Genomic DNA, 18,231 nt, shown 5'->3' on the forward strand with positions numbered 1-18,231 from the left:
AAATCTGAGATAGGCGAATTCGATAGTTTTGAAAGTTAGAGCAGGAGAAAAAGTGAGGAATCTTCTTGCAAAAGAGTGAAGACGACAAAGAGCACACTGACATTAATACCCCAGCTCATCACTGTTACAAGCACAGCAGATTTACCTACCAGGGAATGGTGCGTAAGTGTCCAGCAGTTTAACACCTTCTTCCAAGAGGCTCAGACAAAGACCCAACAGCGGGGAGTCATTCAGCAAGTGAAACATCAGGTTGTATCCTGGAGACTTGTACGCAACCACCAGTTCACCTAGGAATCAAAGTAGAAGAGTAATTCATCTCAACAATGCACCATGACTTTTGGGGTTAGATATTATGCAGCTGCATAGACCATACTCACCACAAAATGGACTTAAAGACACATCAGAGCCAACCTAATTCTTAGGTTGCTTAGATATGTTCAATTTGGATCCACCATAATCCTACTGAAGTACAAGGTTTCGTCCATCCAGGTCCAAAGATGTGCGGGTTAGGTTGATTGGCCATGCCAAATTGCCCCTTAGAGTCAGTGGGATTAGCAGGGTAAATACATGAGATTATGGGGATTGGATTTGGGTGGGATTGTTGTCAGTGCAGGCTCAATGGGCCGAATGGCCTCTTTCTGCACTGTAGGGATTCTATGAATCTATGAATGATAGAATTGATAGATAACTAAATGATTCTAAATGCCCAAGAGGAAGTTTTATTGGGAGTCTATAATGGTTGAAATAGACATTGCCCATTCACATGACTAGAAGGATTCTCAGAATGCCTATAGCAGTTCAGTTCGACAGTGACCATTCATTTTGGCAGGAAACTTCACTAAGCACCTCGAATGGGTGGGTCCATTCATTTTCCAGTCATCTGGTGGTGGTTTTAAGTCAACCTGGAAAGATTGGATGAAAGCTTTGTTCTGCCTACTGATCCAGTACATTTGCTTCTGCCAACCAAGCTGCAACTGATTCAGCATTAATTGGTATTAAGTTGGCAGTCTCCTGCAAAAACACCACAGGCTGACCCAAAATAGAAACAGTGTCACATTGATGCAGTTTGATGGGGGACTAGTTTTTTGAGTGGAGCAACAGGGCATCACTGAGAACCTGTGAATTCTGAACACTGTAAGAAGTCTTACAACACCAGGTTAAAGTTCAACAGGTTTATTTGCAATCACAAGCTTTTGGAGCACTTCTCACCTGTTGAAGGAGCAAGGCTCCGAAAGCCCGTGATTCCAAATAAACCTGTTGCACTTTTAACTTGGTGTTATGAGACTTCTTACTGTGCCCACCACAATCCAACGCCGGCATCTCCACATCATGGCTACCATTCTGAACACCAACACTGGATATTAAAATTGACAAAAAGGCAGAAGAGACTAGATTTGCAATTCAAATATTGCTTCCAACAGATTTTAGGGAAATCTGAGAAAAAATAAAGTGAACAAAACTTCACCCGTTGAGCTGCTGCCCACAACTGACCTTGAAGCTCCACCATTTGGTCTGTAAAATCTTCTGGCCTGGGTTCATAATCTCTCAGCAGTTTGTAGAAAACCCCAAGCACAACTTCCGCCACCTCCCACTGTGGAAGTTCACACACAAGAAGAATTAACATTGTTCAAAGTCCAGGTCTGCAGTGCAGCAATATTCAAGGATTAAGGAAAGAAAGAACATGCATGAAGTGAGATATCCAACACTGTTTCTAAAAGGACCCAAGCCACCTCTCACCTTTTCTGCAGCTCTCCTGTATGCTCTGGTCGGAAAGCGGAGAAACACGGAGTCCCTGAGGAACTGGAGATAAGGATCAAATCCTGGCGGACGGAGGCCTGCCCCAAGGTTTGTGGGGAAAGAGCTTTCTACCAGTGTACTTATCAGATAGCAAAATGCTCTGGTGAGAGGATATTCCTCACTGCGAGATTCAATTTCATTCAACTCCACCTGAGGGTTAAAAAAATAAGCAAAGTGACTATTTGAAATTGAACCCCAAATCATATCATTCAGATTGTGGAAATCACTTGTCACATTATGCCTGAAAGATCGATCAAATTATTCTCAGTTCCCCTTCACTTTCCCCATAGCCTTGCAACTTTTGCGCTTTGGAATATATCCAATTTCTTGTTGAAGGTTTCTGCCTTTCAGGTAGCACATCCAGATCATCACAGCCCAGTGCCAAAAAAGACTTCTACATCCGTCCTAACCATGCTCTTTTGTTTGAATGTGTGGCAAAAATGAAAACTTGCATTTAGGGGTGGTAATATCTTCATCACAAAGGTATAATCTGACAAAAAGAAACATGAGCCACAGAAGAATAATGAGGAGGGGTGATGAGAACCATGATCAAAGTTGTTGATTTTACAGGTGGTCTTAAATGAGAAGAGCCAAGTCAAAGGATTTTAGGGTCAATGTTCCAGAGGCTGGAGCCAAGATACTTCATATTTAACTAATTGTGGGCGGTATGGTGGCACAGTGATTAGCACTGCTGCCTCACAGCGCCAGGGACCTAGGTTCGATTCCCAGCTTGGGTCACTGTCTGTGTGGAGTTTGCACATTCGCCCTGTGTCTGTGTGGGTTTCCTCCGGGTGCTCCGGTTTCCTCCCACAGTCTGAAAGACATGCTGCTTAGGTGCATTGACCCGAACAGGCACCGGAGCGTAGCAACTAGCGGAATTTCACAGTAAATTCATTGTAGTGTTAACGTAAGCCTTATTTGTGACTAATAAATAAACTTTACTTGACTTACTTTAATTGGGTAAAGGGAGGGGGATTGCACAATAGGCCAGTCAAAGGAACTGAGTTCTAAGCAAATATAGGACTGGAGGAGGTTTCGAAGATATGGGGAAAACGATGCAAGGATTTAAATGCTAGGATGAAAAGTTAAATTGGCGGCATTAGAAGACCAGTAGTCAATCTATGTCAGTGAGCTAACTGATGATTTCTTTCTTCATTCATTTATGGACGATGAGCTTCACTGGCTAGGCCAGCATTTGTTCCCCATTCCCAACTGCCCTCAAGAATGTGGTGAGCTGCCTTCTTGAACTACTTCAGTTCATGTGGAGCAGGTACATTGAGCTGGGTGCATGCTGTCAGTCTGTGGTGTGTGTTCCCTAAAACTTGCAGAAGCAGTTGGCAGTAACAATTTCACCCTGCGCATGCACTGCGGCCAGCAAGACAGTCCAGTAATGAATCCTGACTCACTTCAGGAGAAACTAAATAAGGCTATGAGGAAGGAGGGAAAGTGAAAGGTAGGCATAGTTAAGACAAGGAAAGTGGAAGGAGGTTCAAGGGGAGCATTAATGACAACACAGACTGGTTTGAAAAATGGTCTACTTCTGTATAATATATTTTACATCAGTCTATGAATTGTAAAAAAAATTGAAGTAAAATACTGCAGATGCTGGAATCGGAAACAAAAATAGAAAACGCCAGAAAAATTCAGAAGATCTGGCAGCATAGAGTTAATGTTTCAAATTAGTACGACTTCTTCAGAGCCAAAATAAAACGGCATCATTTTTGTTCCAGAGCCACCTTTGAACCTTAAACCCGACTTCAGAAAAACAGAGTGCAACATCGCAAATGATTCCAACTGAGAACAGAGTGCGTACCATAATAAGTTGAGGAAATCTACAACCACTCTTGCTAACTGTCTATTAACAGAAGAGGGAAAGTTTTGGAATTTGTATGAACAATCTTAGCCTAGTTCCCCAGATGCCAACATTTATATTGCACCTGTAATATGGTAGATTGTCTCAAGGCATTTCACAGGAGTTTATCAAAAATCTGGGAGAGGGGTTTATGAACAGTATTCCAGACCTTACGGCAAAAGCAGTTGAAGGTAGATGTAAAAAAAAAAGGTAACTGTCGCCATAGTTCCAGAAGACCATAGGCTGTTCTCCCCTTTGAGAAGAGCTGACTGGTGGTAATTTAACCCAAGGGTCACCACACCTCAGGCGAGGGACAAGGCGGAGAAGGCAGGGTCTTCATGAATAGCCTCAGTGGGTACGGCAATTGAACCTGCACTGCTGGCGTCGCTCCACATCACAAACCAGCCATCCAGCCAAATGGCCTTCACGAAATGATTAAATTTGAGGATGCACAAGGAGGTCAGAATTGGAGGAGCAGAGGAATCTCGGAGGGTTGTAAGGATGCAGGGGGTAACAGAGATAGGGAGGGCAAGGCCATTAAGGGACTTAAAAGCAAGGTTGAGAATTTTTAAATGTGTTAGTGGACTAGGACGGAATGAAGTTCAGCAAGCAGAGCATGCTGGATGAATGGAGCTTTGTGAGAGTGAGGATAGAGGCAGCAGAGATTTTGATGATCACCAGTTCATAAATATTGGAAAATGGGAGGCTGGACAAGAATGGAAAAGGCAGCACGGTAGCACAGTGGTTAGCACTGCTGCTTCACAACTCCAGAGACCCGGATTCAATTCCGGTCTCGGGTCACTGTCTGTGTGGAGTTTGCACATTCTCCCAGCGTCTGCGTGGGGTTTCCTCCAGGTACTCCGGTTTCCTCCCACAGTCCAAAGATGTGCGAGTTAGGTGCATTGGCCATGCTAAATTGCCCCTTAGTGTCAGGGGACTAGCTCGGGTAAATGCATGGGGTTATGAGGCTAGGGCCTCAGTGGTCAGTGCAGATTCGATGGGCTGACTGGCCTCCTTCTGCACTGTAGGATTCTATGATTTTAAGATAATGGTGCACAATACAGTCCAAGTTCTGACAGTAATGCCCCACCTCTCCCCCCAGCTCCAATTATTGCTGATGAATTGCAATGGAAATACAAACAAATAGAAATAATCAAAGTTTGGATGAAGTATAGGTAATGCTGGAAATACATAGAAGGTCCATTAGGATCTATAGAAAGAGATGTGTTAAAATGGAAAAGAAACACTTTCCTAAAAAGTAGAGGTGTCTACACAGCACACTCGAGGCACTCAGGTAGGTAGGCCTCATGCGGAATTTCAACATTTTCAATTTTTTTTTAAAAAAGAGTCATGTTGACGTATTGCTGATTTAATTCCCCTCTGCAGCACACTCCCTTCTTCCCCCTCTCCTCACTGGTAACTGCAATTCTTCATTGCAGTTCCTTCACCACTGCTGACTAAGCATTGAATTTCAGACTAACCAATGGGGAGAATCATAAAAAGCCTGGTTGTCTGTAATTGGTAGCGCAATAGCTTGAGCTGCCTCGCGATTCAGCTTTGTTATTGTGTAGGTGCTTACCTCAATCCCAGTATCTTGTCTCTGACTTGGGGTTCTAACTGTCTGCAATATCTGAAAGATGAAAGTAATACTATTGAAGACTTATTGTCACATGTTGAGATGAGGCAAACAGGATTTGTGTGGAAATGAAGTTAGGATACACATAATTAATGTCGCAAATAGCAAGGAACATGAGAAGGGAGAAATCAATGCATAGCTCCGGCTGCAAAATGCTCTCGGATCAGAATCTCCACTCCTTCAGTGTTGACTCCCACACCACATCACCGCCCTATCGAATGACTCTCTCTCAAGGCCCTCAGTAGGTATTTCTCAAGTACAGGAACAGACAGTGAAAGTAAAAAGGCTGTATGGCCAGAAGATACCATAATAAGAAGTTTAACAACACCGGGTTAAAGTCCAACAGGTTTATTTGGTAGCAAAAGCCACACAAGCTTTCGGAGCCCCAAGCCCCTTCTTCAGGTGAGTGGGAATTCTGTTCACAAACAGGGCATATAAAGACACAAACTCAATTTACATGAATAATGGTTGGAATGCGAATACTTACAGCTAATCAAGTCTTTAAGATATAAACAATGCGAGTGGAGAGAGCATCAAGACAGGCTAAAGAGATGTGTATTGTCTCCAGACAGGACAGCCAGTGAAACTCTGCAGGTTCAGGCAGGCTGTGGGGATTACAAATAGTGGGACATGAACCCAATATCCTGGTTGAGGCCGTCCTCACGTGTGCAGAACTTGGCGATCAGTTTCTGCTCAGCGACTCTGCGCCGTCATGTGTCATGAAGGCCGCCTTGGAGAACGCTTACCCGAATATCAGAGGCCGAATGCCCATGACTGCTGAAGTGCTCCCCAACAGGAAGAGAACAGTCTTGCCTGGTGATTGTCGAGCGGTGTTCATTCCCACAGAAGATACCATGGCAGAGTTCAATTCTGTCTTCACTGCGTCTCCAGTTACCACTGGAGTAATCAGTCTGTGACTATCTTCACTTTACAGAACATTTATTCTATTATTGAGCACTCTATACTACACCTTGTCAAATTCAACAGTACTTTTTGTGTGGCCTACCTGGGTATACTCCAGTGACTGCCAAAGAGAAGCAGCAATCTCTGGTGATTTGCCAAATGCTGCCAGTGTCTTCAGTATTTCAGCTTTTAGTACAGGTGGGATGCTGCATTGGGTCAAGCCCAACATAACCACAACAGGTGTCCACTGTGGATGCTCACACAAAGCCAGGCGGGCATTCTCACTCTGGAAGATAAAACAAGGCAAGATAAGCACCAGAAGGTTCTTCCTAACCCCTTACTCTTCTCCCCTCTCTGAATCCATTTTCCTCTACCATGACACTGCTGGTGTTTTACTGGAATACAATCCCACAGACACCAGTCATCCTCATGATTACTCAGGCGGAAGGCTGAGCAGCATGCTTTGACTAACTGTATTACTGGAGCAGCCAAGCCCAATGCCGATCTCACTCAACACAGGCACACACAGAGCACCAAATTTACATCAAACCCAGGGGTGCTGAGGCCAATTACGGTTCCTTCAGTGCTGCTCTGGTTGAGACCAGCTAGCTCAGCAAAGTAGAAATCAAGCCTGGGCCACTGGTACAAGTACTCAGTACCAGTCAATTTTTTATTTACCCACTTGGATATCAGATAAACAGACATCACTGTATGAGCAACAACTTTCAACAGGGAATTAGATAAATACTTGAAAAGGAAAGACATGGCGAGTAATGGGGAAAGAGCAGACCTCCATTCAGAAAAACACCCAATCACCACTACCCTCTGTTTTCTATGGCCAAGCCAGTTCGGAATCCATCTAGCTAGTTCACCATGATCCCCTGTGATTTAATCTTTTGAACCAGCTTGCCATGAGGGACCTTGTCAAATGCTTTACTAAAGTCCATGTAGAAAACATCCACTGCTGTTCGTCAATCATTTATGTCATCTCCTCAAAAAACTCAATCAAATTAGAGAGACATGATCCCCCTCGTACAAAACCATGCTGTCTATCGTTAATAAGACTATTCAGTTCCAGAGAATCTTCTCCAACAATTTCACTATCACTGACGTCAAGCTCACTGACCTATAATTACCTGGGTTATCCTTGCTACCCTTCTTAAATAACGGGACAACATTGGCTATCCTCCAATTCTCTGGGACCTCACCTGTGGCCAACGAGGAAACAAAAGCTTTGTGTTAGAGGTCCAGCAATTTCCTCTCTTGTCTCCCTCAGTAATCTGGGGTAGATGCTATCTGGCTTTGGGGATTTGTCTACCTTAATGCTTTGTAATTCACCTAACATTTCTTCCCTCATAATGATGACTTGCTCCAGAGGGTTTACATACCCCTTATAGGCACCATCAATCAACATGTCCCTCTCCTTTGTGCATACCGATGCAAAGTACTCATTAAGAATCTCACCCTATTCCTTTGGTTCTATGCATAATTTCTCTCCTTTGTCCTTGACTGGACCAACTCTTTCTCTAGCCACCCTGTTGTTCCTAATATTTGTGTAAAATGCCATGGGATTCTCCTTAATCCTGCCTGCCATGAACATTTTGTGACCCTTTTTGCCCTCCTAACTCCGTTTCGTTCTTTTTTACTTTCCCTGTATTCTTCAAGTGCTTCACCCGTTTTTAGTTGCCTCAACCTTATGTATGCATCTTTTTACTTTCTGACTAGACTTGGAATTTCTCTGGTCATCCACAGTTCCCAAATCCTGACTTTCCTGTCCTTCCTTTTCACAGGCAAATGCCTATCCTGCACTCCAATCAACTGCTCCTTAAAAGACTCCCACATGCCAGATGTGGATTTACCCTCAAACGGCCTCATCCAAACAACAGCTTCCAAATCCTGCCATATCTAGTTGTGGTTAGCCTTTCCCCAATTTAGCAGCTTAACCCTAGGACAACACTTGTTCTTTTCCATGAGTATCCGAAAACTTATGGAATTATGGTCGCTGCTTGCCATGTCCCCCCCACTGCAACTTTGATGACCTGGCCTCCTTAGTACGAGGTCCAGTATAGCCTCCTCTCGAATTGGACTATCTACATATTGTTCCAAAAAATCTTCCTGGACACACTTAACAAATTCCTCACCCTCCGGACCCCTGGCCCTAAGAGATTTCCAGTCAACATGAGGAAAATTAAAATCTCCCACTAAAACAACTCTATTATTTCTACATCTGTCTAGAATCTAGAATGTATAATAGGGGTCAAAGAAACGGCCGAGCACCTGAATGCATCTTTTGGTTCTGTCTTCACAAAAGAGGACACAAAGCAGATGCCAGAAATGTTAGAGAATGCAAGATTTAGTGAGAGGGAGGAACTGAGGGAGATCAAAATTAGTAGAGAAATGGTGCTGGGAAAATGGATGCCACTGAAGGCGGATAAATCCCTAGGGCCTGATAATCTACATACCAGAGTACTTAAGGAAGTGGCTCCCCAAATAATGGATGCATTGGTGGTCATCTATAGAATTCCAGAGACTCTGGAACAGTCCCTGCAGATTGGAGGGTAGCTAATGTCACTCCAATATTCAAAAAGGGAGGTAAAGAGAAAACAGGGAATTATAGACCAATAAACTTAACATCGGTAGTGAGGAAAACGCTCAAATCCATTATCAAGGACTTTATAGCAGAGCATTTAGAAAGCAGTAGCAGGATCAGACAGAGTCAGCATGGATTTATGAATGGGAAATCATGTTTGACAAATCTGTTGGAATTCTTTGAAGATGTAACTCGTAGAGTTGACAAGGGGAAGCCAGTTGATGTCGTATATTTGGACTTTCAGAAAGCATTTGACAAAGTCCCGCATTAGAGATTATCATGCAAGATTAAAGTGCATGGGATTCGGGGAAGCGTATTGAGATGGATAGAAAACTGGTTGGCAGAAAGGAAACAAAGAGGAGGAATTAATGGGTGCTTTTCAAATTGGCAGGCAATAACTATTGGGGTGCCCCAGGGATCTGTACTGGGATCCCAGCTATTCACAATGTACATTGATTTGGATGAGGGAACAAAAGGTAACATCTCGAAGTTTGCAGATGATACCAAGTTGGGTGGGAGGATGAACTGTGACAAGGATGCAGAGATCCTTCAGAATGATCTGGACAGGTTGGGTGATTTGGCAAATCAATGGCAGATGCAGTATAATTTGGATAAATGTGAGATTATTCACTTTGGAAGCAAAAACAAGAAGGTAGATTACTATTTGAATGGCTGTAAATTGGGAGAGGGGAGTGTGCAGCGGGACCTGGGTGTCCTTGTGCAGCAGGCGGCAAAGAAGGCAAATGGCATGTTGGTCTTCCTTGCAAGAGGTTTCAAGTACAGGAGCAGGGATGTCTTGTTGCAATTATACAGGGTCTTGATGAGACCGCACCTAGAGTATTGTGTGCAGTTTTGGTCTCCTTTCCTGAAAAAGGATGTTCTTGCTCTCGAGGGAGTGCAGCAAAGGTTTACCAGGCTGGTTCCGGGGATGGCGGGACTGATGTGTGAGGAGAGATTGACTAGGGTTAGGATTGTTTTTGCTGAAGTTCAGATGAATGAGAGGGGATCTCAGAGACTTACAAAATTCTAACAGGACTAGACAGGGTAGATACAGGGAGGATATTCCCGATGGTGGGGGAGTCCAAAACCAGGGGTCACAGTCTGAGGATTCAGGGTAGACCATTTAGGACAGAGGTGAGGAGGCATTTCTTCACCCACAGAGTGGTGAGCCTGGGGAATTCATTACCACAGGAAGTAGTTGATGCCAAAACTTTGACTGTATTCAAGAGGCAGCTGGGTACAGCACTTGGGGTGAATGGGATCAAAAGTTATGGGGTGAAAGCAAGATTAGGCTATTGAGTTGGATGATCAGTCATGATCGTAATGAATGGCAGAGCAGGCTCGAAAGGCCAAAAGGCCTCCTCCTATCTTTAATGTTTCTAATCTGCTTACATATCTGTTCTTCAACTTCCCATGGGCTGTTGGGAGGCCCGTAGCACATCCCCATCATAGTTACTGCCCCCTTCCTGTTTCCGAGCTCTACTCATAGTGTCTCGATACATGCTTCTACCAAGGTGTCCTCCCTCTGTACAGCTGTAATATGTTCCCTAAATAGCATTGAAACTCACCCACCTCTTCTTTGCCTCCCCTTGTCTCACCCAAAACACCTATAACCCAGAATATTTAATTGCCAGTCCTATCCTTTTAACCAAGTCTCTGTTACTGCAATCACATCCACGTTCTGCACATGAATCAAGGCTCTAAATTCATCTGTTTCATCTGTTATACTCCTTGCATTGAAGCAAAGGCACTCCAGACCTCCAGGTCCACTGAGTTTGACCTTCCCCAGCCTGCTCTTCTTCTTAGCTGCCGTGGCCTTGGTCCCATGCTCATCCCCAGTCGCTACATTTGCTGACCTACTGTTCTGATTCCCACCCCCGCCATACTAGTTTAGCTCTTTCAAAGGCACAGTGGGCAAATGGCTTCCTTTAGTGCGACATGAGAGTTAAGAGAACTTCAGCTGCTTCCCACAGCTTAGACAAGCTAACACTACACAGTGCAGACATCCTTCCTGGTTGGTGTGGATTAATACTACACCAGGTGGTGTCTTTTATCCTCTGGGAGCTAGTGCAGATGTTTTCGCAATCTGTTTGATGTACTGTAACAAGTTTCATTCAATAACACTACTTTAAAGTCAGTCATATTTTACAGGCTTAATACAGTTTTTGCACTGTTGCTTCAGCAAATGCAATCACCAACTGCTAACATTCTCCACTTGAACAACTGAAAGCAAAGCAAAGTCAACAGGTATGAATTCTTGCAGCTTTGGATAATTTGTGTCCACTTACTGTCACTGTGTACCACCACATTACTGGGCACACTGTTGAGCCAACCCAAAAATTGACTGAGGTAACATTTCAACTTAATGCTCTATTGGCTACAAAACAGACCATATGGGGACGGCACGGTGCAACAGTGGTTAGCGCTGCTGCCCCACAGCGCCAGGGCCCGGGTTTGATTCTGTGCAGAGTCTGCACGTTCTCCCCGTGTCTCCTTCTTGGGATGAATTTCTGTCGTACCTCCTGAATAACCCCCCAATACTCCTGCCATTGCTGTTCCACTGTACTTCACTGGGGTTTCCCAGTGGAACAGCAATGGCAGGAATTTTGGGGGGTTATTCGGGAGGTACGACAGAAATTCATCCCAAGGAGGAGGAAACATGCTCAGGGGAGGACAAGGCACCCATGGCTGATGAGGGTGGATGATACCAAATTGGGTGGGAGGATGAACTGTGACAAGGATGCAGAGATCCTTCAGAATGATCTGGACAGGTTGGGTGATTTGGCAAATCAATGGCAGATGCAGTATAATTTGGATAAATGTGAGATTATTCACTTTGGAAGCAAAAACAAGAAGGTAGATTACTATTTGAATGGCTGTAAATTGGGAGAGGGGAGTGTGCAGCGGGACCTGGGTGTCCTTGTACACCAGTCACTGAAGGTAAGCATGCAGGTGCAGCAGGCGGTAAAGAAGGCAAATGGCATGTACCATGGCTCCACATCATGATGAGGGAAGTCAAGGGCAGCATTAAAGCAAAACAAAAAGCATACAAAGTGGCGAGGATTTGTGGGAAGCCAGAGGATTGGGAAGCCTTTAAAAGTGAGCAGAAGGGGGGAGTGGGGGGTCATCATGGGTGTAAACTAGCTAGTAATATAAAAGAAGATAGAACATAGAACATTACAGCGCAGTACAGGCCCTTCGGCCCTCGATGTTGCGCCGATCAGTGAAACCAATCTAAAGCCCCTCTAATCTACACTATTCTAATATCATCCATATGTTTATCCAATAACCATTTGAATGCTCTTAATGTTGATGAGTCCACTACTGCTGCAGGCAGGACATTCCACGCCCTTACTACTCTCTGAGTAAAGAACCTTCCTCTAACATCTGTCCTATATCTCTCACCCCTCAATTTAAAGCTTTGTCCCCTCGTGCTAGCCATCACCATCCAAGGAAAAAGGCTCTCACTGTCCACCCTATCCATTCCTCTGATCATCTTGTATGCCTCTATTAAGTCACCTCTTAACCTTCTTCTAACGAAAACAACCTCAAGCCCCTCAGCCTTTCCTCATACGATTTTCCCACCATACCAGGCAACATCCTGGTAAATCTCCTCTGCACCCTTTCCAACACTTCCACATCTTTCCTATAATGCGGCGACCAGAACTGTACGCAATACTCCAAGTGCGGCCGCACCAGAGTTTTGTACAGTCGCAGCATGACCTCCTGGCTCCGAAACTCAATCCCTCTACCAATAAAAGCTAACACACTGTCCGCCTTCTTAACAACCCTATCAACCTGGGTGCCAACTTTCAGGGATCTATGCACATGGACACCCAGATCCCTGTGTTCATCCACACTACCAAGTATCTTACCATTAGCCCAGTACTCTGTATTCTTGTTACTCCTTCCAAAGTGAATCACCTCACACTTTTCCGCATTAAACTCCATTTGCCACCTCTCAGCCCAGCTCTGCAGCTTATCTATGTCCCTCTGTAACCTGCCACTTCCCTCCGCACTGTCTACAACTCCACCGACTTTAGTGTCATCCGCAAATTTACTAATCCATCCTTCCACGCCCTCATCCAGCTCATTAATAAAAATGACAAACAGCAGTGGCCCCAAAACAGATCCTTGTGGTACACCACTAGTAACTGAACTCCAGGATGAATATTTCCCATCAACCACCACCCTCTGTTTTCTTACAGCTAGCCAATTCCTGATCCAAACCACAAAATCACCCTCAATCCCATAGAAAGAGTTTTTTCAATATATAAAAGGTAAAAGGTAAGAGAGAGGCAAAAATAGACATTGGACCACTGGAAAATGAGGCTGGAGAAGTAATAATAGGAAACAAAGAAATGGCAGAGGAACTGAATAGTTATTTTGCATCAGTCTTCACGGTGGAAGACACCAGTGAGATGTCAGAGCGCCAGGAGAATCGGGGGCACAGGTGAGCGTAGTGGCCATCACTAAGAAGGTTCTGGGGAAACTGAAAGATTTGAAGGTGGATAAATCACCTGGACCGAATGGACTATACCCCCCAGGTTTCTAAAAGAGATAGCTGAGGAAATTGTGGAGGCATTGGTGGTGATTCTTCAAGAATCATTGGAGGCAGAGAGGGTACCAGAGGACTGGAAATTAGCTAATGTAACACTGCTGTTAAGAAGGGAGGGAGGCAGCAGACTAGAAATGATCGGCCGGTTAGCCTGACTTCGGTCACTGGCAAGATTTTAGGATCCATTGTTAAAAATGAGATCGCGGAGTACTTGGAAGTGCATGATAAAATAGGACTGAGTCAGCACGGCTTCGTCACAGGGAAGTCATGTCTGACAAATCTGTTAAGAGTTCTTTGAGGTGGTAAGAAGGAAGTTAGATAAAGAAGAAGATGTGGACATGATTTAATTAGATTTCCAAAAGGCCTTTGACAAAGTGTCGCTAGGAGACTGTTAAATAAGTTATGAGCCCATGGTAATAAGGGCAAGATCCTGGCATGGATAGAGGATTGGCTGACTGGCAGAAGGCAGAGACTGGGGATAATAAGGGGTCTTTTTCAGGATGGCAGCCAGTGACTAGTGGTGTGTAGGGGTCAATGCTGGGACCACAGCTTTTCACAATATACATTAATGATTTGGAAGGAGGAACTGAAGGCAGTGTTGCTAAGTTTGCAGATGATACAAAGATATGTAGAGGGACAGGGAGTACTGAAGAAGCAGGGGTACTGAAGGAGGACTAGGACAGGCTAGGAGAGTGGGCAAATAAGTGGCAGATGGAATACAATGTGGAAAAGTGTGAGGTTATGCACTTTGGAAGGAGGAATGGAGGCATAGACTATTTTCTAAATGGGGAAATGCTTAGGAAATCACAAAGGGTACTTGGGAGTCCTTGTTCAAGATTCTCCTAAGGTTAACATGCAGGTTCAGTCGGCAGTTAGGAAGGCAAATGCAACGTTAGCATTCATGTCAAGAGGAATACAAGAGCAGGGATGTACTTCTGAGGCTGTATAAGGCTCTGGTCCGACCCCATTTTAAGATCCGTGAGGAGTTTTGAGCCCCATATCTAAGGAAGGATGTATTGGCCTTGGAAAGAGTCCAGAGGAGGTTCACAAGAATGATCCCTGGAATGAAGAGCTTGTCATATGAGGAACGGTTGAGGACTCTGGGTCTGTACTCGTTGGAATTTAGAAGGATGATGGGGGATCTTATTGAAACTTACAGGATACTGCGAGGCCTGGATAGAGTGGATGTGCAGAGGATGTTTCCACTAGTAGGATAAACTAGAACCAGAGGGCACAACTTCAGGCTGAAGGGACAATCCTTTAAAACAGAGATGAGGAGAAATTTCTTTAGCCAGAGAGTGGTGAATCTGTGGAACTCTTTGCCGCAGAAGGCTGTGGAGGCCAGGTCATTGAGTGTCTTTAAGACAGAAATAGATAAGTTCTGACAAATCTGTTAGAGTTCTTTGAGGTGGTAAGAAGGAAGTTAGATAAAGAAGAAGATGTGGACATGATTTAATTAGATTTCCAAAAGGCCTTTGACAAAGTGTCGCTAGGAGACTGTTAAATAAGTTATGAGCCCATGGTGTTAAGGGCAAGATCCTGGCATGGATAGAGGATTGGCTGACTGGCAGAAGGCAGAGATAATAAGGGGATCAGGGGTTATGGGGAAAAGGTAGAAGAATGGCAGAGATAATAAGCGGATCAGGGGTTATGGGGAAAAGGTAGGAGAATGGGAATGAGAAAAATATGAGCTATGATTGAATGGTGGAGCAGAAGCGATGGGCCAAGTGGCCTAATTCTGTTCCTATGTCTTACGGTCTCCGGGTTCTCCAGTTTCCTCCCACAGTCCAAAGACATGCTGGTTAAGTGAATTGGCCATGCTAATTTCTCCCTCAGTGTACCCAAACAGGTGCCGGAGTGTGGCAACTGGAGGATTTTCATAGTAACTTCATTTCAGTGTTAATGTAAGCCTACATGTGAGACTAATAAATAAACTTTAAAACTGGGTTTTGGCCAGTTGGAGGCCACTTTTCAACAATTTGGGCCTTATCTCCAGGGCTGACGGTGGGACCCAGAAGCAGAACTGAATATACAGAAGCATTATATTTTTAATCTGAACAAGCACAAAGAAAATCAGAGTTAGGTACACATATAAGAAGAAAATGTTGAGAAAGAGAAAAGAGAGAGAGTGTTGTAAATAACAAATGCCAGCTCAGAAGTTTTCACAGCTCTCTATTCGTATTTGAATGATTTTCTTAAGCAAGTGCATTAATAATGCTCTTGTTGGCATCCACGCGGCCTTTTTTTACAGGATTTGGCTCAGTATCACACAGTGTAAACACTTAGAAAAATGATCAAGCTCTCAAGATAGCTTAGACAGCTCATTTAGTGGGAAGCTGAGATACATTTGTGCTGAGATATTTGACCCTCACCCAGGTGTGTACTCGGTGGCTACACGTGCCCTGTGTTGCATGATTATGGAGGGTCAGTTGTTGAAGTGGGTTCAGTGAAGGAAAATACTTCAACACCATTCAACCCATTGAGTCTGCACTGACTCTCCAACAGAGCATGCCACCCAGGCCCTATCTCCTTAACCCCACCTATTCAACCCATAATCCACGTAACCTACACATCTTGGGACATTAATTTAGCATGGCCAAGCCACCTAACCTGTGGCAAAACATCTTTTGACTCAGAGGGCAAACCAGAGCACCTGGAGGAAACCCACGCATAAGGAGAATGTGCAAACTCCACACAGTCACCTAAAGGTGGGAATTGAACCCGGGTCCCTGGCGCTGTGAGGCAGCAGTGCTAACCACTGTGTCACCATGCTGCCCCTAAAGCAAAATAAACAGAGAACTTAGCTTTCACTGCTTTGCTGAGAGTGTTCCCTGTGCTGGATTTGTGGAAAGATGTCAAGTACATAGGTAATAGGTTACACATTACCCATTTGATAATGGTGCCTGTCAGTTCAAGGAAGGCAATGAGGCCATCCATCTCGCGTTGTGTTATGCCCCTCAAAGGCATGTGCCTGTACTGAATGGTGTCTGTGCTCGGAATGTCTCTCCTTAAGTGCTCATGGTACAGCATCAGTGAGTGGAAAAAATGTTCCCAGGATACTGGGTTGCCTCCGACCACCTGGATGTTTTCCACTGCAAGAAACAAGAATGAACACATGAATTCTATCACAGCATAAAAAACCACTGTAGTTCCAACTTTTTTTTCTTCTTCTCTCAATAACTGTTGGGGTGTTGTGGTTCCAGCCATTTACTTGTAATTCTCGCAAGCTTGTACACTATTTGCTGCTCATAACATGGTTGCTTCCATTGGAGCAGGAGTAGGCCATTCAGCCCATTTAGCCTCTTCTGCCATTTAATGAGATCATGGCTGATCTATGGCCTAACCCCATATACCTTTGGCCCATATCCCTTAATACCTGCTCTTAACAAAAAACTCTCTCAGATTTTTAAAGACAGCAACTGATCGATCAACTGCTGTTTTTGGAAGAGCATTCCAAACCTCTACCACTTTTTGTGTGTAGAAGTGCTTCCTAACCTCCTGCCTGAACAGTCTGACCCGAATTTTTAGACAATGCCCAAGGACAGGAGATCTGATGCAGATTGGGTGCTTGCTTTGTGGAAGACTTTCAGTCAGTGTGCAAGCGTGACCCTGAGATTCTGGCCACCTGTCATTTTAATGCTTCACCTGAATCTGACCGACCCACCCAGTCTTTGGGTCTCATCTTTCCATTAAGCACGTTATATGCTGCTGGACTCGAAACTGAATTCAGATAAGATAGTACCTGTTGGTAATTATTGTGGTGTTGTTCTTTCCACATCTTCTAATCTAGACCAATTTTTGTTTCTTTACTTGTACCACTAACATCCTATTTGCTTTGCACCATCATCACTTTTGCCATTAATTCAGCCTGGCTTTCCACCCTAGTCATGATGTGGAGATGCCTGCATTGGACTGGGGTAAACACAGTAAGAGTTTTAACAACAAGTCCAACAGGTTTATTTGGTAGCAAATGCCATTTGCTTTCGGAGTGCTGCTCCTTCGTCAGATGGAGTGGATATCTGCTCTCAAACAGGGCATACAGAGGCACAAACTCAAAACATAGAACATAGAACAGTACAGCACAGAACAGGCCCTTCGGCCCACGATGTTGTGCCGACCTTCATCTGAAACCAAGATCAAGCTATCCCACTCCCTACCATCCTGGTGTGCTCCATGTGCCTATCCAATAACCGCTTAAATGTTCCTAAAGTGTCTGACTCCACTATCACTGCAGGCAGTCCATTCCACACCCCAACCACTCTCTGCGTGAAGAACCTACCTCTGATATCCTTCCTATATCTCCCACCATGAACCCTATAGTTATGCCCCCTCGTAATAGCTCCATCCACCCGAGGAAATAGTCTTTGAACGTTCACTCGATCTATCCCCTTCATCATTTTATAAACCTCTATTAAGTCTCCCCTCAATCTCCTCCGCTCCAGAGAGAACAGCCCCAGCTCCCTCAACCTTTCCTCATAAGACCGACACTCCAAACCAGGCAGCATCCTGGTAAATCTCCTCTGCACTCTTTCCAGCGCTTCCACATCCTTCTTATAGTGAGGTGACCAGAACTGCACGCAATATTCCAAATGCGGTCTCACCAAGGTCCTGTACAGTTGCAGCATAACCCCACGGCTCTTAAACTCCAACCCCCTGTTAATAAAAGCTAACACACTATATGCCTTCTTCACAGCTCTATCCACTTGAGTGGCAACCTTTAGAGATCTGTGGATATGGACCCCAAGATCTCTCTGTTCCTCCACAGTCTTCAGAACCCTACCTTTGACCCTGTAATCCACATTTAAATTAGTCCTACCAAAATGAATCACCTCACATTTATCAGGGTTAAACTCCATTTGCCATTTTTCAGCCCAGCTTTGCATCCTATCTATGTC

At 44.5% G+C, this 18,231-nt stretch overlaps 1 protein-coding gene across 2 annotated transcripts in view; it reads right to left on the reverse strand.

Annotated features, from left to right (window-relative positions):
* Positions 1 to 18,231, reverse strand: part of nup205 (nucleoporin 205) — a 131,922-nt gene that overhangs the window by 78,048 nt on the left and 35,643 nt on the right. For both annotated transcript variants that reach the window (XM_078220266.1, XM_078220265.1), the window contains exons 12-17: positions 16,223 to 16,428; positions 6,292 to 6,474; positions 5,229 to 5,279; positions 1,738 to 1,947; positions 1,492 to 1,591; positions 150 to 287 (exon numbers count right to left, since the gene is read on the reverse strand). In XM_078220266.1, coding sequence (XP_078076392.1) covers positions 150 to 287; positions 1,492 to 1,591; positions 1,738 to 1,947; positions 5,229 to 5,279; positions 6,292 to 6,474; positions 16,223 to 16,428 — 888 coding nt within the window. The remainder of the gene's footprint in view (positions 1 to 149; positions 288 to 1,491; positions 1,592 to 1,737; positions 1,948 to 5,228; positions 5,280 to 6,291; positions 6,475 to 16,222; positions 16,429 to 18,231) is intronic.

Source organism: Mustelus asterias, chromosome 9, assembly GCF_964213995.1.
Source record: "Mustelus asterias chromosome 9, sMusAst1.hap1.1, whole genome shotgun sequence".
NCBI lineage: Eukaryota > Metazoa > Chordata > Chondrichthyes > Carcharhiniformes > Triakidae > Mustelus > Mustelus asterias.